This window comes from Halichoerus grypus, chromosome 9, assembly GCF_964656455.1.
Source record: "Halichoerus grypus chromosome 9, mHalGry1.hap1.1, whole genome shotgun sequence".
Classification (NCBI taxonomy): domain Eukaryota; kingdom Metazoa; phylum Chordata; class Mammalia; order Carnivora; family Phocidae; genus Halichoerus; species Halichoerus grypus.
Window position 1 is genome coordinate 18757589 of NC_135720.1, and position 22111 is coordinate 18779699.

The 22111-nt window shown below is 41.2% G+C and overlaps 1 protein-coding gene and 1 long non-coding RNA gene across 7 annotated transcripts in view; one reads left to right on the forward strand and one right to left on the reverse strand.

Moving 5' to 3' along the window:
• STXBP5 (syntaxin binding protein 5) overlaps window positions 1–2941 on the reverse strand; it is a 182029-nt gene extending 179088 nt beyond the window's left edge. For all 6 annotated transcript variants that reach the window (XR_013441060.1, XM_078054605.1, XM_078054602.1 and 3 more), the window contains exons 1-2: window positions 2236–2941; window positions 842–939 (exon numbers count right to left, since the gene is read on the reverse strand). Coding sequence is in view for 5 of the 6 variants with exons in the window: in XM_078054605.1 (XP_077910731.1) it covers window positions 842–939; window positions 2236–2388 (251 nt within the window). In the remaining variant the exon portion in view is untranslated. The remainder of the gene's footprint in view (window positions 1–841; window positions 940–2235) is intronic.
• LOC144379037 (uncharacterized) lies at window positions 2939–21883 on the forward strand. The gene is made up of 3 exons (XR_013441061.1): window positions 2939–3950; window positions 16811–16856; window positions 21664–21883. It is a non-coding gene; the product is annotated as an uncharacterized LOC144379037 (long non-coding RNA).
• Window positions 21884–22111: the final 228 nt, after the last annotated feature.

Sequence of the window (22111 nt, forward strand, 5' to 3'; positions counted from 1 at the left end):
ATAAAAGTGAGAAGTAGTCTCCACTGTTCAGACTAAAAAACTGATCTTGAAAAATGAATAGGTATTTGGAAAAACTATGCTATGCTATGACAAAACTATTATAGTTCATGCAGTCAGGAAAAATAATTCTCCTTATATTAATGCCTCAGAATACAGCTAACTTAACAGTTTTTACATATACATAACAAATGTAGGTACAAAAGAGAAAACACTAAGAGAATATACTTATCCATCTGCATTATACTAACAAAATGGCTCTAAAACTTCTAGAACTATTAACCCTTCATAACTATTTATATGTAATTAATTTACAGGATCTGTCTTCAAATGTTTTTTGTCAATGGGCAAGTCAGAAACAACCAAATCAAATTTAACCTCTAATTCATTAGAATGATAGATCATAAATTCAATATCTACCAATGCACAATATTTTTAAAAAGCAATTAAGGTGTGTCCTATGCTAATTGCTTTTAAACCTCATTCCAAAGCATATTCCATTCAAAATACCCCTGGTATATATATAAGCAGATAGATTACCCCTTAGAAACTTCTAGCTCCTTGCAAAGACAGTAGTTACTACAGCAAAACTTTAGAACTGTATGTGGATACATATTTAGCTACTATAAACCTAGAGATGAGAAACACCCCAGCAACATTTAGCATGAATAGATGCATAATCAAGAGAAAAGCCAACACCACATGATTTCACAATATATATACCTGATCACACCATTTCTTTGGAATTAAAACAGAAAAAACAACTAATCAGCAGTATAGAAAGAATGGAGAAAATACAGAAAAAGTGGAAAAAAAAAAAAAGAAAACTTAAATGAAAGGATACAGCCTTAAAGCACCAGTCTGAGTTCCGACTGCCAGGATCTTCTGTACAGGATCAAAGGCCAAGGCTGAAGGTTGATAGGGAAATCCATGGCGAACAGTCTAGGGATGGGCAAATGACATCACAGCAACCAAGGCAGCAAGCGGAATTTAAAAACAGAAAAGTCAATAGAGGCATTAGAATCTAGAACCAATTATAAGTGATACAGAACACATACACACGCACTTACTGCCTTAAAAAAAAAAAAACCTATGAAATCTACATTAACAAAACTTATTCAAAAAGAATCTGAAATCAAAAGTGTGTGTGTGTATATAGATACATATATATCTCCCAATGTTACACTTTAATTTCTGTCTTTCCACAATACTGATATTCTATAGAAGAAAATTTCTTATTAACATTCTATACTATCATGTCTGAGACCAAAATACTAAAGTTTGCGGTACTCAAAAATTCTGTAAATTAATGTAAAAATGCAATTCATGCTTTATTTCAAGTGTGATAACTTTGTTACTTTATTTGGATGCTAAATGCCAAGTACTGCTTAAAAAAAAAAAGAAAGCTGTCCTACAATTAGTTTTGTCGAAGATTCAGTAGGCAATTATCAAACATCTATCCCCAAATTTTGCAATTGTAACAGAATGATACAACATATATTTTTGCATTTTGCTATTAAACCCTTAATTTTAGGGCATTAAGACAAAAATGTGTATTTAGACATTTTTAAGAAGCTGACATATGAACACACGGTATTTTATGGCAGGTATTAATATCAAGACAAGTTTGTATTTCTCACTGAGCAGCCAGTGAATTAATTCGCTGCATCATTCTTTCCGAATTACAGACCGCTATAGGAATGGTGCCATTAATGGACAAAAATCACAGTACCAACTTTTTAATCAAACATAATGATAAAAAGGACCCTGTGATTTCGTATTTTAAGCTTCTTACCACATTTTAAGGGAAAGGTGACAAGCAAATATCCAGTTGAACAGGTCTGGCTTTTTGGTGAACAATATTCATTAGACACTGTTTCCAAAGGAAACTTCGAAGTTGGTGAATTACATTAAAATGTTTGAATATAAAGGCTCTAAGGTTATTAAGAATACTAATTAAAGAATACTAATTAAGAATACGGTAAAATACGTTAGAAGCAACCTTGAAATGACTGCTGCATGTGAAAAGGGGAAGAAAAAAAAAAAACCCAAAAGGAGTAAGATGATGTCAATCTCCAAAATAACCCACTAAGCAAATGTTTGCTTGAGGAGGAGCGAACCCTTCATTCGAGCGAGATATAATTATTAGTGGCGTCCTATTCCCTCGCACTCCCATGAAAAGCCCGAGCCGCCCCCTAAAACGACCCCAATTTTCGCGGGGCTGCGCGCTCCCTTCACCTTGCAGAGCTGAAAGTGCTCGGACTGGAGCGTTTCCTGGATCTCGGGCTCCCGGTTCCCAGCCGGGTGCTGCTGTTGCTGCTGCTGCTGCGAGGCCGAGGACGAGCCGGCGGTCAGGCCGTCCAGCACCTTCCTGATGTTGAATTTCCTCATGGTCTCGGCGGGGCTCCCCCGCAACCCGCGAGGGGAGGCAAGGGGCGTCCCCCGGCGCGGGAAACGAGCCCGGGCCGAGGGCAGCTTCCACCGAGGACACGGAGGAGTGGGACAGGGTGGGAGTGTGAGGGGAAGGAGGCAGCTGGGGAGAAGCACAAGATAATCCAAACAGGAAATACTGCGACGACGAGAGAGCAGCGGCCACCAGAACCCCGGGCGGCGACCCCTCTTCTTCCGAGGCCGTCGCCGCTCGCCGCGGCTGCTGTGGCGCCGCTTCAGCCACCGCCGCCGCCGCCTCGCTCCGCGGCCCGGCGGCACAGCAGTGGCGGCGGCGCCCGGAGCCCGCACTGCCCAGCCTCACCTGGCCGCGGGCTGACTCTGCGCCGCGCCGCCGCCCCGGCTCGCCCCCGCCGCCGCCGCCGCGTCCATGGCCCGCGGCCCCGCCGCTCCTCGCCCGCCCCGGCCCCGCAGTCCCTCGGCGCTTCCTCCCGCTCCTGCGCTGCCTCCTCCTCCTCCTCCCGGGGGTCGCTGGCCCTCCGTCCGCGGCCGCCGCTCGGCCTCCCCGCCGCTCAGCGCCGCTGCCCGCCCGGCATCGCACGCAGGGCGCCCGGGGCGGGTCCCCGCGCTCTCCGCCTCGCTCCTCTGCCTCTGGACCAGCCCGCCCTCGCTCCTTCAGAGCCCCCGCTGCCTTCCTCAGGCGCCGCCGCCGCCGCCGCCGCCGCCCCCCAGGCTCCCGCCCCGCCGCTCCCTCTCGCCTGACAGGGCGCCTCGGCACACGACACCAACGCCCGCCCCGAGCAGCAGCGGCAGCCGCGGTTACAGCGCCGGCCGCGGCGGTGGCGGCAGCTGGGCCTCCGCGGAGCGGGGCTGCTGAGCATGCGCATGCGCCTCGCATTTCAACCCCCCCCCCCGCGTGCCCCCTCCGCGGGAGTGGAGCTGGGGCTTAAATTACCCTCTGCGAAAATCCCAGACCGTGGCTAAATTTCTCCCACCCCAGTCGCCAGGACAGAGTATGCAGCTGCTTCTTTGGCAGCTGAGATAGTAAAAATGTTGACTAACGAGCAGCAGGAAGCCTTTACTTTAAATTCGGTCATTAAAGCGGGGGTTTAGGCTCTCACCCTTTACCGAGGTACACGTTCCTGGCTGCTGGCTGCAATATTGCTTTACTGATGGGCTTTGTTTTGGATTGTTTTGGATCTGATTTTTGAAAAAGAGCTTCTAGACAACGGTTATGTCTGTGGTAAAAGGATGACAGACTTAGGTACTAGAAAAAGAAAGGAGATAAGCCGGGGGGAGGCGGTGGGGGGGGATTATTTCCTAAATCTGTTACTGTTGGTCAGATTAAAGCGTGGCCATGGCAGGTAGCTGCTGGAATGGAATCGGCTGCCAGAGGGGAGCCGGTCGAAGGCTGGGTGTCTGCCCGGGCCAGTGACACACCACCCCTGGATTCAGTCCGCCCGCTAAGGTGGGTGGGGATGGAGGCGGGAGCAAAGGTGGAAGTAAACACCGCACTGCCACTCATTTTCAGAACCTACAATCCGCCTTGTTATGCTGATTATCCAGTAAGTAAATCCCCAATAGCTTCTCCACTCTTGCGAAGGGAGGAGAGGGATGGATGAAGTGCTTGCTCAGACTTTTACGTTCTTCACTGGCACAACCTCGCTTGGAGGTAGAGACAAATGTCTGGCTCAAGTTTGAAACGGCAGAGATTCATGCTTAGGGGTACCCTTCCAGAGAGTATGTTCAAGAAAGAAAGGTAGATGGGAAGCAAGAGGCATTTGATTGGAAAGGATGTGGAAACTGGGGAAAACGTAAGGAAGGATGTAAGTGCATAAAGACTAATTCTAATTCGTAGGGTGGAGGTGGGAAGGGAGGACACTCTCTCGGTAACGTTAATAACTTCGTCTCTGACCGTCCTGCGAAGAGACAAGGAAGAGATACAAAGGGTTTCCTGACCCGAAATCAGAAGCACCGCCCTCTTTTTTTGTGATTGGCCGCCTCCTACCCCGTTCAGGGAAATTCTCGGCACGCTATTAGTTGATGTGACAGGCGTTTAAGAATATTCAGCAAACCAACTACGAGAGGTGCTTAGGGATTTTGGGGAATGTAGTTCTCTCTGGAGCTTCCGCATCTAGGGACGGTGTCTGACACTTGGAACCTGTAAAATTGTTTTGTTGCTTATATTTATTGAAACCGTTAATTCACTGGGTACAACGGACAGTAAAACAAGTTTGGGGGTTTTCTTAAGCTATTTCCAAACGGCTCTGAAGTTTTTGTTTGCTAATTTAGTTCTCTGAAGCACATTTTGAGTTTGAGTCATTGCGCTAGGTAACAAGACACAAAAATGCAATACTTGCTTTCGACAAGCTCACCACAGCCTAAAGGGGGCAAACCTCACATAAAAAGAAATCGTACAACAATATGATGATTTCAGTGATGGAATCTTTCACAAGGACTAAAGAGAGTAATTTAACCAGCCAGAGAAGACTTAGATGTGGTGATACACACCATTCAAACCAAATGAATAGGAGTTGACCAGGTGAAGAGGAGGAAGGGCATCGGAAGGTAGGTGGGGAGGCTATCGAAAGTACCTGGAGAGCTTTTTAAAAATACCAAAACCTCCCACAGAGGAAAATTGCAAAAGAGATCATTTCCCCACATAATTTTTTGATCCACCCTTTCATCTAAGTCGGAGATAAATTTATAAAACTCTTCGGAGAAGGGACAGCTTCTTGCCGAGAGGACTTGTGGTGCAGTGGAAAAATCCTAGGCTCTGCTGTCTGCCAGACATGGATTTCAGTCCAGGCCTTGGTGATAAGGTTCAATGTTGAGCAAATTCCTTACTTTTCTAAGGGTCAGATTCCTCATATGTAAAATGAAATTCATACTCCCTTCTTCTTAGGGTTTTGTGAGGAAAAACTAGAAACAAATGTAAAGTTTGCACTGTGTTGATACTCAAAAATGTCAGTGTTTCCATCCTACTATCAGGGTCCTTGAGGTGAAAGGGAGTTCAAGTGATCACCAATTTAAGCCAGTCCCCCATTTTTTACTTTATCATTTTTGTTTTGATTTTCATGCCTCATCCCTCTTATCAGATTGTGAATTCATCCTGGCATTCCTAAAACTTCAGTTCATAGAGGACACATAACATTTAAGATGAATGTGGAGCATACCGGCTAGTGGAGGTTAGCTTTGTGAACTTGCAATCCATCCTCTCCAAGCTCAAGGAGACCAGGACATATCCAGAATTCTGTTAGGTAAAAAACAACAATGCCCCAAAATATTTACCTTATGATAGCAAAAATAAAATAATGGATCCTCAAACTCACAGTTTTTCTTGTAAGTCAGTTTCAATTGGTCAATTGACTTTTAAAATTAAGATAGAGGGCGCCTGGGTGGCTCAGTCGTTAAGCGGCTGCCTTTGGCTCAGGTCATGATCCCAGAGTCCTGGAATCGAGTTCCACATCAGGCTCCCTGCTCAGCGGGAAGTCTGCTTCTCCCTCTCCCCACTCCCCCTGCTTGTGTTCCTGCTCTCGCTGTCTCTGTCTCTGTCTCTGTCAAATAAATAAATAAAATCTTAAAAAAAAAATTAAGATAGAAAAAAGAAGAAAATAAAATATGAAATTTAAGAATCAAATTAAAATTAATTAAATTTTAACTGAAGAATAAAATGATTAAAATTTGAATTTATATTATGCATTTTGAAGTTTAGCACAGAGAAAGTTTTACCTTAATAATCTCTCAACAAAGATTTATTTTTGTTTGTTTGTTTTAATGAATGAATCAGTGTGTTGACTCCAAACAATTCAGTGGCTTCTGCCTTTGGGCAAGCAACATTCCCTCAAATGGAATTCTTTCTTACCTGCTGGAAGAATTGACCAGGAGATGATGATACAATAGTATATACCACTGACAAATTATAAATAGTTATATTACATTTAGCTGATTCAAGACAGCTCAAAACAATACTCAACTGATACAATGAAAAGAAAAAGAAAAAAAGAAAGAAAAATCGACATGGAAAAAGAAAGGCACCTCGTTAAATTACTCAGCATGGAAAGCCAAAGACCAAAGATTCATAATATTCCAGAATCTGCCACTCCTCATTGCCTTGTTTAAAGGCTACCAGGCTAATGAAAGCTCTGTGATTGGCCGCTGGATGCTGATCAAGAGGAATAAAATAAACACTGAAAATAAATATTTTAATGAGAAATTATGTTACCAACAAAAACTTTCTGGAAGTAGACCAAATCTACCTTACCTGCTAGCATTTATTCATATCCACTTCATTTCAATTTATTGAATCCCAAAGGATGTATGTGTGACAATAATTGATTCACTACACCATTTAACAGAATATTGAATTTAAATTATTCATAAATTGCAGGAGAGATATTAATTAGTTAGCTTGCCTAGTTCAGACCCCCTTTTCTGAATGGGTCCCCTAAAGTTGCTAAGTGCTAAATTGCTGGGCCAGGTGTTTTGACCAGATAATCATGTATTCTGGTCCAAACAGATTGAGGCAGACATCTGAAGTAAGCCAAGCCAAGAGATCATCTTCTTCTGGGAATTTGGAGTTGAATCAGACAATGCTAATCAGTCTGACTAGGAAGTCATGTGGAGCAGGACTGAAGCTAAGTATGCCCATACTTAGATGGCACATGGTAGAACGAAGCAGACACACAGCCTACAGAGAAGTGACTCTATAGAGAAGTGGAGAGCAGAGGCCCCATTCCTGATCTTCCATTTTCCCAGTCCTTATTCCTTATGAAATATTTGTTTTCTAGAAAAACAAATTAGGCAGATTTTAGTGAGCTTTCATTATTCCATAGATAACCCCATCACTATTTAATATTATTTGTACAACTATCATTAAACTATATATAAAACTTTCTTTCCTTCTTTGTATAAATGAGTTTGAATGGGTTTCTGGTTCTTAGAGTCAAAATATTCTGACAGAAATTTAGACACAACCTGCCCCCAATATAAAGGAATGTAGACATACTCTAGCCATCTTTCACTGATAACTTTACCTTCTGCTCACAGTTCTCCCTATAGTTAAGAAGATGCTACAATAATCCAGCAAGGAGTTGATGGTTTACAGTGGAATGGTTAAAAGTAGTGGCTGTGGTGAGAATGGGTCAGATCCTGGATTGTATTTTTCTTAAGATTTGTATTTATGTGTTTGTCAGAGAGAGAGAGAGAAAGAGAGCACAAGCAGGGGGAGCAACAGGCAGAGGGAGAAGTAGGCTCCCCACTGAGCAAGGAGCCTGATGCAGGACTTGATCATGACCTGAGCTGAAGGCAGATGCTTAACCAACTGAGCCACCCAGGCATCCCCCTGGATTGTATTTTAATGCTAGAGCCAAGAGGATTTGCTGACAGTATGGGGGGGAAAGGAAGAGACAAGGATGATGCCTCGGAGTTTTGTCCTGAGCACTTCAAAGAGTGGTGTTGCAATTTAATTTCCACATTTATGAATCCTGGATAATTTTATTACCATTTGTACCTGAGTAGACTGGACAAATATCATCTGCTAAATAAACAAGCCATGTCTGAGAACAAGCAGAATCCACTACATTGTGCTCTTTGTCAAGCTCTGGCTTTTCTAGAAAAACAAATTAGGCAGATTTTAGTGAGCTTTTATTATTCCATAGATAACCCCATCACTATTTAATATTATTTGTACGACTATCATTAAACTATATATAAAAATGTCTAGATAAAGACCAGTAAGTTCAAGTGAAGAGAAAATTCCAGAAGTGCAAAACAAAACTAATTAAACCAAATGAACTCTTAAGTGTAAAATATGAGGCATTAATATAATATGAGTGAAAAATATTGTCAAATTCTTAAAACCAAGACACTGGGCAATCAGGAGTTCCTCAATAAATTCTCATATATTTCAAATGCTATTTCTACAATGGCACAATATTTGAGATAAGGAATAATACTCATAGTATTTTCAATTTCAGTATTTTATTTTAGGATTTAAATACTACTGTAAACATTTTGAGAATTTTGCTAAACTTTTACCAGAAGTTCAGCTCTTCTTCTCAAATAACTCCTTATAATTTGGTTTGTGGACTGAAGAGCTAGCATCAAAGTTTGTACTTCATTTTACTTTATGCCATTACTCATGGTTAATACACCGTAGTGACTGAATAAGCTTTGAAAAGCAGTTAAAGTTAGTATTTTGTTCCTTCCCCCAACCCATTGCTTCCTTCTGTTCCACCCTGCTTGAATCCTCCCCATGCCCCCTCCAATACCTGCAACGCACACCAAAAAAGAGAATAAACTGTATATCATAATACTTCTAAAAAGTATTCCCTTAGCAGAGATCAAGCATACATACCAAGTGTGATTCTGAGGGAATTGCCAAGCCACACTTTTTTTTTTTTTTTTAATTAAACACTACTCAGCACCAGGTCAATAACTAAGTGCTACATACCAACAGAAAACTGAACACTTTTTCCCTCAGACAGTGTTGCTTGACCTGGCAGCCCAAAGAGACAGTGTCATCTGCAGCTGACTGGCGTAACAGGGCCTTCCATCTCAGGCTCTGAGCTGGACATAGAGCCATGTCACATCTCTTAGTTATTTGGCTATAGAACTTTCAGATTCTGACTTTCCTTTCTTTCTGGTCAACCTTAAAGAATACCACCCGGGGCACCTGGGTGGCTCAGTCGGTTGGATGTCTGCCTTTGGCTCAGGTCATGATCTCAGGGTCCTGGGATCCAGCCCCGCGTTGGGCTCCCAGATCAGTGAGGGGTCTGCTTCTCCCTCTCCCTCTCCCTCTGCCCCTCCCCATACTTATGCTCTCTCTCTCACTCGCTCGCTCACTCTCTTTCTCTCACTCTCCCTCTCTCCCTCTCTCAGATAAACAAAATAAAATCTTAAAAAAAAGGAATACCACCTGAGAAATCAAAAAGGATCAAAACAAAAACCTTAAAGTAAGGATAATAGAAGCAGTCCTCTCTCCAAGGACCTATCAGAGTCAAGAGAATAGTACTAACAGTGAAAACATGCAAGGGATACTAACTCTCAGAGGTTTTATCTAGATGGGTAAGCACAGTCTCAACCTGGGATGGAGTTCCTCAAAATAGGACCAGGTATCTAGATTTAAACTCAGAATGGATTCCTTGACTATGTTTTTAGCCAACACCATACACTTAGTCTAAACAACAATGTGTCCACAAACCTACAGCTATAGTACAATAGTCACCCCTTATCAGTGGTTTCAGTCACCCGTGGTCAACCACAGTATGAAGCAGACGATCTTCCTGACTTAGCATAGGAAGGTCAATAGTAGCCTAAGGATACATCACAATGCCTACATCATTCACCTCACTTCACCTCGTCACACAAGTATTTTATCATCCCACATCATCACAAGAAGAAGGGTGAGTAGAGTACAGTAAGAAATTTTGATAGACCACATTCACATAAGTTTTATTATAGTGTCCTGTTATCATTGTTCTAGTTTATTGTTAGTTATTATTATTAGTCTCTTACTGTAAGAGACTTTTTTATAAATTAAACTTTATTATAGGTTTTTTTGTATAGGAAAAAGCATAGTATATATATACATATATATATAGGGTTTGGTAATATCCCTGGTTTCAGGCACCCACTGGGGGTCTTAGAACACATCCCCTGTGGGTAAAGGGGACTACTGTATCTACTTCCCCCAGCTCTGGGCCAACCATCTTCAACTTTTAGGTAACCTATGGCCTCATGGTCATCTGTTATTTTTACGTTACTCTATTATTCTATTTTCACACACCCACAGTCTCAAATCTACCTCCAGTGGCCACTGCACTCTATCTGGTCCTAAGACCAATGGCACAAACTAAGTTCCTTTGGGCATGCAATTTTTAATGATATATCTCTATTCAGTAACCTACTAACATGTTAGTAAACCAAAACATTAGTAAAGTCAGTGTAAAAGATATTGACTATACCCCAAATAAAACGGAGCCTTTTTATTCTCAGCAAAATAACACACCAAGTTCCCAAAGAATTGGATAATAATTTGGATACTTTCTGAAAGAAGATATAACACTTAGCATAAGACAACTTCCTCAGAATTCTCTTCACCTATTTATAACCTCCCCCCCACACACACCCCATCTCACTCTTCCCTACCTCATGACAGTTTTTCCAATACCCTGGACAGTTTTTCCAATACCCTGATTCTTAGAAAGAGTCCTGGGCTCCTTAGAAAGCCCAGCCTTTGTTGGATGGCTTACTCAGTCCTTCCAAATTCCCCCTCCTCAAACCTCCCAGATGGTTCTTTTCCATATACTTTCTTATGTAGCACTGTCTACCCTCTTCTCTCTGAAGCTAGTATTCTCATCTAATCAGAAAGAAAAGGTGTGAATAGCCCAGAAGCACAGACTATTCTTCACAAGGGAGGGACGAGGAATGTGACTATGTATACCTCAGTAGTTTAGTTCCAGTTTGTTCCTGGTCCAGAAATACATCCGGAGATGCTGAGGACACAAAATGACTACAGTCTATAAAGCAAGGAAATACCAAAAGGAGAGTGCAGTACCGGTGCGATTTCCAAAACAGAAGATCAAGAATCTGAATCCTGGCACTTATGCTTATCTACCAACAGGGTGATCATTACTATTCCCTTCCAGAAACATTGCTCTGTGCCCACAGTGTGACAGGTATTTTGCTGGGTGTTTCAGGGAATATAAAGATGGTAAAACTTGGTTGTGGCACTCGATAAGATGGCATTATAGTTATAAGGGTGCAAAATCCCTAAAAAGAATGGTTAAGAACCAATGCTGAACTCATCTTTTCATTCTCCTGAGGCTTACCACCATATATCATTTTAAACTCTCCATAGCAACACTCTCCCATCTTCGTGGCACCTTGCCCCAGAGAATGGGCTTCCCTAGAAGCAAAGCTGGGGTTTGGGAAACATGGGGTGGAGGAGAAAAGACACTGGGATTACTCAATTCCCTGTGATTCTTTCCATACTTCTGGCTATTCCCACTAGGTTTCATCCAGACCAATATGACCCAAATATTTCCACCAAGACTTAATCTTGTTCAACAGGCCCCAAATGAAGTTTCCCTTCCTTTGTTTCCTTATAACCACGATGAGGGTGTAACTTCAAGGTGTGGCTTTACAATTGGGGTAAGTGGAGGTTCTCACATTTGCTGACAGGTTAGTTCCTATTTACTTTTCAGCATGATGTGATGTTCCTCTTTTGATTCTTGCAGTGAAAAATAAGTGATGATTTCTTTCAGCCCAGGCGTGTATGAAGAAAAGGATACCAGGTGTTTTGTGGCTCCGCATTGTTTTCTAGCAGCCGGAGTGACTGTACTTTTGAGAAGCCAGTGGAAACAGAGTAGTTTGAGACTACCAGTCAACCAAAACACCTTCACTTAGGGCTAATACATTTGTGAGGGTAAATGCCACACTATAAGGATGTAATGACATTGGGATGGGGGGGAGGAGTCACATCTGTTGCTAAGTAATATTCTCTGTCTCTGTGCTGTTTCACATAATTCATACCTGGTTTTCAGGCAGGAGGTTTGTTTCTTCTCATTTAATAAAGGATCTGTCCAGTGTCCTGTACGAGCATCTAACCTCCATAATCTTATTTTGCCTTAAAATGTGCATGACATCGATGCATGAATTCCTCTTCAGTGGCTGCCTCTTAATCTGCTCATAAACTAGACATGTTCTGCTTATTCATGACGAGAGAGTTTGTTCAATTCAGGAAATTGAGGAGGAAGTTCCATGATATTATTATCATGGTTCACCAGTCTAGCGGTTTCCTTAAAGAGGCATCTTCCTGCAGTTGAAACTTTGAGCAGAGTTCATGTGCAACCCACTTGGGTAATTCGACTGCCTCTTTATTTAAACATGCAGGGCCAATGTTCAGTCTTTTGGTTTTCTATTTCTTATGTCATGACAGAAAAGGGACAGCTCAGGCCACCGAGGCAGGCATATCTGGATTCTGTCACTAGCTAGGTGGCATCAGACAAGTCATTTAACACTACAGTTTTCATTTCCACATGTGTAAAATAGGTGTACAGATACCTACCGAAGCAAAGTGTTGAAGGTGTGAAACCTGTCACGTATATTGAAATTAAATGGTCGCTATTCAAATCATTCTCTTGTGTTGTCAATAGCCACTCTTTAGGTGATTTTATTCTGTTCTTGGGACTTAAATGTTATCTCAACATTGATGACTCCTAAATGTATATGTCTGTTTCCAACCTTTCTCCTGAACCCCCGATGTGCTGCATATGTGCCTCTTTGACATCTCCACTTAGATATTCAAAGGACACTTAAATTTAATGTCCGTACTGAATTCTTCACTTCCCATAGTAAACTATACCTTACATCTCCCACAGTCTGCCTTTTATATGTTAATGGCATTCCTATCCTTTAGATGTTCAGGCCCACACAAGTAAACTTGTACCACCCTCTCTCTTACTGTCTCCCCACACACACACCACCCCCCAACACAAATGCACACCTCTATTTCAAGTTCATCAGCAAATCGCATCAGCTCAATCTTTATAATATACTCAGAATTTGACATATTCTCACAACTTCCATTTCTCGTGCCTTATTCCAAGCTAGCACCATTTTTCATCTGGATCATTGGACTATATACCAGACTAATCTACTCTCATCTATTCTAAAAAGAGTGAACAATTTAAAAGGTAGATCAGTTTATGTCAGTTCTATACTCAGTCACCTCCAGTGGTTTCCTGTCCCTCTCTAAGTAAAGCCCAAAATCCTTTAGAAAGGCCTAGAAAAGCCCTGCAAGATCTGCTCCCTACTCTCCTTCTGTCCTCTTGTCGTCTCTCTCTCTTGTTCACTCCACCATAGCCACACTTGCTTTCTTTACTCTTCGAATACACTAAGCACACTTGTGCCTTAGGACTTTGTATTTGCTGTTCCCTCTGCATAAACCAGTGGTGAGCAAACTTTTCCTAAGGGCCAGATAGCAAATATTTTCAGTTTTATGGGCCACATATGGCCTCAGTCACAACTATTCAACCCTGCCAATGTAGTACAGGAGCAGCCATAGACAATATGTTAACCACTGAGCATGGATGTGTTCCAATAAAACTTCATTGGATAGATTTTGGCCCACCCCTGGCCAATACTTCTCTTCCCCCACATTTGATCTCCACATGTGATACATTCCCAAATTTCCTTTGTTGGGGCCCAAGGCAGGCCACTCCAAGATGGGCCACTTTGGTAGGAAGATTATTTTGAGTTGAAAAGCAATCAAACCCCAGCAGATTTAGGAAAAGCTCTTTAGCTCCTTCACAACTGCCTAAAGATTTAGATAGAGGACCTGCTCCAGGAAGAGAGTTATCACCATAGATAACTACATAATTCTATGAACTAGGTATGGTCGACAGGGAGGAACCTACCAAGGCTTCTTTGATGAAAGTCTTCTGTGTCCCAGTGTTTCTGTGATCCAGCAAACATTTATTTACCAAACATTTACTCATTCTCATCTTCCTGTGAATTGCATTCCTTCCCATTGAAGTCCCAGATCCCTACCCACTTCTCCTTAGTTCAGAATGACACATATACCTCATTTTGCCTGACTATCTTTAGAATTTCCATGTCTGTGTGGCTTCCCATATGTACAAAAATAAATTTGATTTTCTTCTATTAATCTGTTTCATGTCAATTTGATTCTTAGTCTAACTAGAAGGACCTTGAAGGGGATAGGAAATTCTTGCTCCCCAACACCTTCATATCTCTGCCCAGTTGTCACAAATGTCACCTTAACAATGTGGCCTTCTTTGACTTTTTCCCATGAAATAGGAGCAATTTTACCCTTTCTACCCCCACTTCCCACACACACAGTCAGGCATTTCCCATCCCCACCCCAGGCCCCTTACTTAGCCTTATTTTCTCTATAGCACTGGCCACTGACACTACATTTCTTTGTAAGGGATTTTGTTTTCTTCCCTGCTGTGTCCCTGGGGCATGGAACAGTTGCTTGCAATAGAATGAATCAATGGGCTCTGGGCCAGAAGGCAGGAGTTCCTTCTGGCTTCTAGTAAGTCAGTATAACACTTTAGCATTTCACTTAACCACTCACATTCTAAACGTCCCTTTCTAAAATGGGAAAAAATAAGGCATGCTGTAGAGATCAAATCGAATGGTAAATTAAAAAAAAAAAAAAAACAAAAACTGTAAAAAGTAATAGAAATAAAAGTTGAGTTTGTTAGTTGTTGTACCCTAATGCCTTTGAAGAAAAGTATAAGAACTCTTCAAGTCAAAGAACTTGGACTTATGCAAAGTTCTAAATGCCCAAAATAATTTCCTCTTCATGGTCATTTTCTCTGCTTCAAACTTTACATATAGAGGGGAAAAAAACTGAAATCATCAGAGATCTTACAAAGATTCAATCTAATTGATTTCCCCTTTCCCAAACATTTCTTAGTAATCTGAGCATCCACTGCAGAGATCAGGCAGAGACCATCATTTGGGTCTCTCTTTTATAATTTAAGAACCAAATATCATTGAATTTTAATTACTTAAACCTAGAATCATTGACTTTTCTCTTAGTCATTTGATTTGCAACTTATGACTTACATTTATAGGACACTTAAAATGGAAAGGTCATATGCCTGAATATTATTATCTAGTGTTTATGACTTCTACTTGCTTGTGAATTAATTCTAATATTTGCTCTTATTAATTCTAAAGTGATCAAGTTTCAGAGAAGCATAAAGTTCTATCCAACTGCCAACCCTCATCTTCTCACACAGAAAGACTTAACCTCTCCAGATACAGTGGAATGAGCATTTCTTATACCTGGGCAGAGAATTGCTATTCACCAGGAAAGCAGTTTTAGGGCTCAGAAAACTTGGAATGAAGGATTGGGGCTAACCAAAAAAAATGGAAGCCAAAACAATTCTGGCAGAGTAAAGCCCATTTTGTTTGCTGCCCCTGAGCATGAATTGTTATATCCAATTAGCAAACATAGGATCTGAGATTTTCTTGGCTGCCATACAACTCAGATTGCTGCTTTAGTGGCAGCCAAATAATTATCCAGGAGCATATTTGAGAGAGGGACAGAGATCCTCAAAAGAGCATATTTGAAACATTATTGTTAGAGCAGGCACAAAGTTCACAGTGTGCAAGAAATGAAACTTTCTTCATCTTGAAAGACTAAATTATTTTCTGACTTGAAACTCACCTTCAATTTTTTTTTAACCTGTTGTAGAAAATTGATCTTATCACATTAGGTAAGCTAAAGTTGTTGTTGTTTGTTTTTTTTTAAGCCATTTCAGGTTTTAAACTCAGCCCTTTCAAGATGTTTGCTTTCTGTCCCCGTCTTACATTGCTGTCATGGTGGCAAACTGTGTATGGACTTCTCACTCCTCTCTCCTTGGTGTGACTTGCCACATCCTCCACCCAGGTAGTAAATCACAATCCATCAAAATGTAAAAAGATAGTTTGGGGAAGCCAATTTGACTTCCTGCAGGAGACAGCCAAGATATAGCAGTGGACTCAACAGATTTCTAGCGCCGATGCCATATCCATGCCCATGCCATATCCTTCCAATATGAAACCCCTTTGTCCAGTTCTAAGACCCAAACTAGGGGAAGGGGCCTCTCTGTAGCCCTCTCCAGTCTACTGTCTAACTACATTTGCAGTTTACTGTCTGCACCAACTGAATTGGGGGGGGGGTGCTTTCTTTTCTGAGCAGCTTGCAGTTTCCCTGGACTTCCCCTAGAGCAAAAGGCGCAGGTTCTCTACTTGTGGATCATCAGACTTAAAGGGAACAAAGGGAGAAAGAAGATACTTGAAGAGATAACTATGTTTGTGGGGTGCCCATCCTCAACTCTCCATTCTGCCTGAGGAAAGGCACAAGGCATAGGGCTCCCCATACTTATATCTAACCCTTCCACTCCTTTCTTCTGCCTTCCCTTCTCATATCTCTATGGGGAGGGCACAGAGAGCAGACAGAATTCCTTTTCTTTTTTTCCTCTGACCACTTTTGCCTGCCTCTTAAAACTTTCTATTTAAAATTTAGGCTCACATTGAGATGTCTCACTTGATTGCCAGCAAAGTTTTTGTAATCTCCCAATGGGGCAAACAGGGGTACATTTCTCTGAGCCTAAACGCAAGGGGAGAGTTGGGGGGAGGGATTGGAGGGGTGGATGATGAGTGAGAAAAAAATCATGCTGATAAATATCTGAGTTTTCTTATCCAGCCATATTACATTATTTCCACATCCTTGTAATATCATTATTACTATTTTGGTGTAAGTTTTTATAGACGCCAGGAAGAAGGAAGTCATCAATTTTGTTTTACAATATTATCATAAAAATCCTAAGAGTTACCCACATTCAGTATAGTTTTCTCCTGCATACTTTGAAAAGTGTCACTCTGTTTTTTTTCCCTTTAGGAGGAAAAATATTGACATCCAGATTATCCAAAGTCATGGATTCAAGGTAAGGTAAGGGCTGCTGTCAGCTATGTAACATCCATTCCTTTTCCATAACAGACCAAGACCCTCTGACATAAATAATGAAAGATTCTGCCTTCATTGACAGTGTGGTCATTTCTGCCTGAATGCCCAACTCCTCCACATAGTAACTCTCAAACAATGCTCCCTTGGAGAATGTAACTCATTCACCTCGCTAGGCCTTCATCATTCCCCTTTCATTGTACCTAGGCTAGGGGTAGGTAGGAATAAGTCTCAGAATTTATGAAAGTGAGCATTATTTCTTTTTATCCACTTTTCAATTTCTGTCTCCCATTGCATTTTTAAAAAGCTATCGTTTGAAGTATTGTTTTAAAACATAGTGTCAAATTTTTCCATTAGTGTGTAACCTTATGGAGATGATCAGAATTTGGGGATACAAATTATCAATGAAAATTTCAAGATTCTCAATCAAATTTATAAGGTGCATCAATAGCAAATATTCTGTTAATTCACCTTGACTTTGTCTTTCCTCCTAGGTTTAGTAAACCATTCTCCAGGGGTCAGTTATCTTTTTCTCAGATTTTCATTGTATTTCACTGGTCAAAGTTTTTAGTTGATTTTCTACCCAAGTACTGGAATAAATACCATTCCTCCTAATATCTTATTGTCTCTGCCTTTATGATTTTCCTTTGTTGGAACTGATATTTTATTTATTGTTTGATGACTGACTTTTCTAAGTCGGTAGTTTTGAAAATGTTCCTTTTTCTCTTGACTGGTCACCATCCAAACAACTAGAAAACTCAACTGACCATAAGAGTCCTAAGGTTCAGCATCATATCTGTAGGCTGGCTGTAGTGGTTATAGGGATGTTTTTGTGAGTGCCTAATGCTGATGTCCCCATTATCAATAATTTCATAATTAATTATTTCTTGGAATGTTTATATAGAGAGGTATTTATTAAAAGTGTTAGAAAAAGGAATATATATACGTATATGTCTTCACTCTAGTTACACCCTTTTGTATTGTAGCCTCTTTTAATGAATCTACTCTAAGTGCCAGCACAGCAAACCCAAATTCTGTTAGGCTGGTTTCCTACCAGCTGTCACGTCCCACCCTCACTGGCTCCATTCCTCTGTCCTATTTCCCTCTGGATCTTGGCTCAGGCATTTGTTCTGCCCCCAATGGATACATTGCACGATTCTCTACTGTTACCCCAGCTCTGGCCTTACATTCCCTTTGGTACAACTTGCCATATTTTTCTACCGACTCCAGCTATCAGCACTGTAAGTAGGAGACCCAGACCTGCCACCTCTGCTTCCCCTACTCGCCATCGTACCATACCAAACCTCAGAGACACTGTTGCAGCTGAGTTCCCCTTGACATGATGGTGAGAAGGAAGATTGACCTATGATCGCTCTATAGAGTAAACTGCAGTTAACCAGAATAACCAGTACACCTAAACTCCTGCAAGATTTATATATTGGGATCAGAAAATAAACTCTCTCTTACCACAATATAGATTTATTAAGCTGGTCTTTGGCATTATCCCCAGTTAGGTTGTATTTGAGTCCAAATTCACACTCATCCTTTGCCTAAGGCTATGCAAGGGTAGATTTCCATGATGGTTGATGGGCAGGGTTGGCTGAAAAATTCTATTGATTTAGGACTTGATGACCTTGGTGTATAAGTCGTTGAAGTGAGAGTTCAGGAATTCAGTCTTGCCTCAGGCTCAAAACCACCTTCTCTTTCTGTCATCTAACTGCCTTTCTACTTAAGAATTTCAAAAGCTTAGCATAACTGAATTCTAAGCTGATGCCAAGATACCTTGTTATGTCAACAAGACAAAAGATCAAAAAAAGGAAGAATAATGTTCAGTGACTGAACCTGAAAATAATACAGCCAATATCGTTCATTTCAATAGCATTTTACATATTTGAAAACATATTATCTGTTTAATATTCACAACAATACCTACATATCATTGCCCTTAGTTTAGGATTGAGGGAATAAAGCTCAAGGAAGAAGAGTGGCTTGTAAAGTCACACACCAAATAAATGGCAGAACAAAGGTGAATATTCAGCCCCTTGGATCCTCTGTCTGTGCAGAATCTTTTCTTCTGCACCACACTGCCTTTGTGAATAGCCCGAGTTATAAAATGACAAAACACAGAATTATGAGAACATGTTTTGTCTGGGCTTTACTTTAAAAATTGGTCCCGATCCTCTACCAGATTTTCCCCATTCCCTTCAATATCCTTTTTCCTGTGGAGTCTTCTTCTAGGCCAACTCTAACTCAGCTGTAAAATTTCCTTATTCTCCGCCTGCCAAGTTTTCCTCTCCTCCTTAAAATATTTTTACAATCCAATTAATATGACTAGCCTATAGTACACTCTGAAAATCTTTTTGAATATCTGAATTATGGAACTGGTTTCTTTAGACTGTGTCCTGTTTCCTGCTAATACTCAAAACACATTAAATAATCTTTCCTGGAAATTTTCAGGGTCTGAAACTGTAGATAGTGCTGACTTTTTCCATCATGGAAGGTACCTCCTCACAGACACTTGTGGGGTTTAGATAACCCGCACATGAAAAACACTTAAGAACAATGCCTTACACATAATATGTGCTCAATAATAATTGTTTTGTTATTGCTATTATTTTCATTATTATTTGGCACACAGTGGAGTATGAGAAATGAATCCCTCTCAGGTCAGACTGAGGAAGACTTAAAAATGTACTCAATTCTAAATGGGGATTGATGTTGTCCTTCTGATTTGTACATTAAAAAATTTTAATCAGGGGCGCCTGGTGGCTCAGTCGTTAAGCGTCTGCTTTGGCTCAGGTCACGATCCCAGGGTTCTGGGATCGAGCTCCGCATCGGGTTCCCTTCTCGGCGGGAAGCCTGCTTCTCCCTCTCCCACTCCCCCTGCTTATGTTCCCTCTCTCACTGTGTCTCTCTCTGTCAAATAAATAAGTAAAATCTTTTAAAAAAATTTAAATCACTGCCTTTTTGGGGGTATTGTTTTAAAATAAACATCATAATTAAATTTACAAGTATTAAAAGAATTCTAGCCTGGGAAATTTCTGTTTATAAATTGTAGTTTGCAAAACCTGTTCTGCACTCAGTTACCTGTGGTAACGGTGGTTTGGTTGCAGTTAAAAAAGTGCTCATTGCACCAACATTTCGTGGCAGAAATACTGTAGTATTGCAAATGTTCTGGATTCCTTTTAGTCTCTTTTTATTTTTTAAACACTCAGGATATTTGGATGGAAATAATTTCCTTGCTGTTTAGGAGTTCCTCTTCCCATGCAGTTTATTTCTCTCACCTGAAATAGAAATCTATTTTTAATTCCTAAAATATGCGTGCTTAAGCACATTGTCACGATACTTGAAAATTGGAAACTTACAACAATAGGAATAACAACACTCAACTTAAGGCTGGGAAGAATGCATAATAAAACTATGATCAAAATTCACTTCTGGGGCGCCTGGGTGGCTCAGTTGGTTAAGCGACTGCCTTCGGCTCAGGTCATGATCCTGGAGTCCCTGGATCGAGTCCCGCATCGGGCTCCCTGCTCGGCAGGGAGTCTGCTTCTCCCTCTGACCCTAACCCCTCTCCTGTGCTCTCTCTCTGTCTCATTCTCTCTCTCAAATAAATAAATAAAATCTTTAAAAAAAAATTCACTTCTATCTAATAAGCCAGGATAGGAGATGGTTTTGCACCTGCTCCTAACATGGTGCAATGTAGCGGTTGCTGTTGCTGAGTGCACACATTATGGCAGGAGAAGTAACCAAATGGCTTCCCAGGGAAAGTTTCATCTGTGATCTCGACTCCCTACCTCCAAGATCCAGTGTATTATCTCTCCCCAAGAAAACAGATGCAGTTCTCCTATCACCAAATTATCCCACTCCTTCCTACAAATCATTCCAGGCTATTTCTTCCATGTAGAAACTTCTGCTATCCCCAGAAATCCAAGCTCATCATTCTACACACAGCTAAAATATTGTGTACAGTGAAGGTTTCCTTGATGGTTTAAAAGGGAGGTGACTGTTTTTCTGTATTTTTGCCTCCCTGTGTAACTCTCTGAGCTCACCTTCCTCAAACTACATACTTTGGTATTTATATATTTGTCCATGTTGAGTCATGTTAAGCCTGAGGGTGGTTGTTTATGTCTGTTTGCCATTTGATATTTGAACTTCTGTTCTCTAAAATCTCTTGGATGATAGAGAGACATTAATGACTTTTATGGAACGCCTATCAGACAGATTTATCCAGTCATATTATTAATAAATTTTTTTGATACTAGTATAGAAAGATAGCTAATGCTTTATTTTTCTTAAGTGGATGTTTTTAGTTGAATGCATGCATATTCAACTTCATTCGTGTTCTTCACATGCATGAAGACACCAGCTAAGCGCCCTCCTGATCGGATAAGGCACCTGCTCTGTCCTGCCAGGATTCTCCAGAAAAGCAGCCTGACAGCAAAGGGATGATGCCTTAAAGAGAGAAAACTCTGCTCACCTAAGTTCAGGGCCAGCATCAGTCCTTCCCTGCCCTGTGGGTGAAGTCTGATGCCGAGCTGACAGGCACACTTCCCTCCACAGGTTGAATGGTCCTTTGATGTGTGTCCACATAACAAATATAGGGGAGCTATAGATCCTGAAAGGATCTTTCTGTGTCAGTGAAAAGGAAACGATCTGAACATCCAGCTGTCATCTTACCGTTTCCACGTGGATGCCCAACACAGGCACCTCCCAATTCAACATGTCTTACACGAAGCTTCTCATCTCTTCCTTGGAACGTGATCCCTTTCTTACATTTTCTCTTTCAGAAAGATTTCATCCAGCAACCAAGCCCCATGCCTGGGCAGTCACTGGAGAACTTTTCTTCTCTCTCACCACCATGTTCGGTGAGACACCAGCTCCCAGGATTCCACCTTCTCAATAGCTCTTGGTCTCTTACCTCCTCCCCCTTCACTGCCCCTACCCCAATCCCACCCCTGACCCTAGTTTGGGCCCTCATTGTTTTCACTTAGATTCTTGCAATACTGAGTTCACTGTTCTCCTGTCTTTAATATAGAGTCTGTCCTTGTTACCCAAGGATTATTTTTTCTCAAATAAAGAAATCTGATCACGTCATGTCCTTATTCAAAGCACTTCAGGTCTCTTCACTCCCTGCTCCAGTAGAAAACTGTTACTCTCTGTATCCTCCCCATGGGATCTCTGCCTAATTATCCGGCTTATCTTTTGTCACTACTCACCTTGGGCTTTACTCTCCAG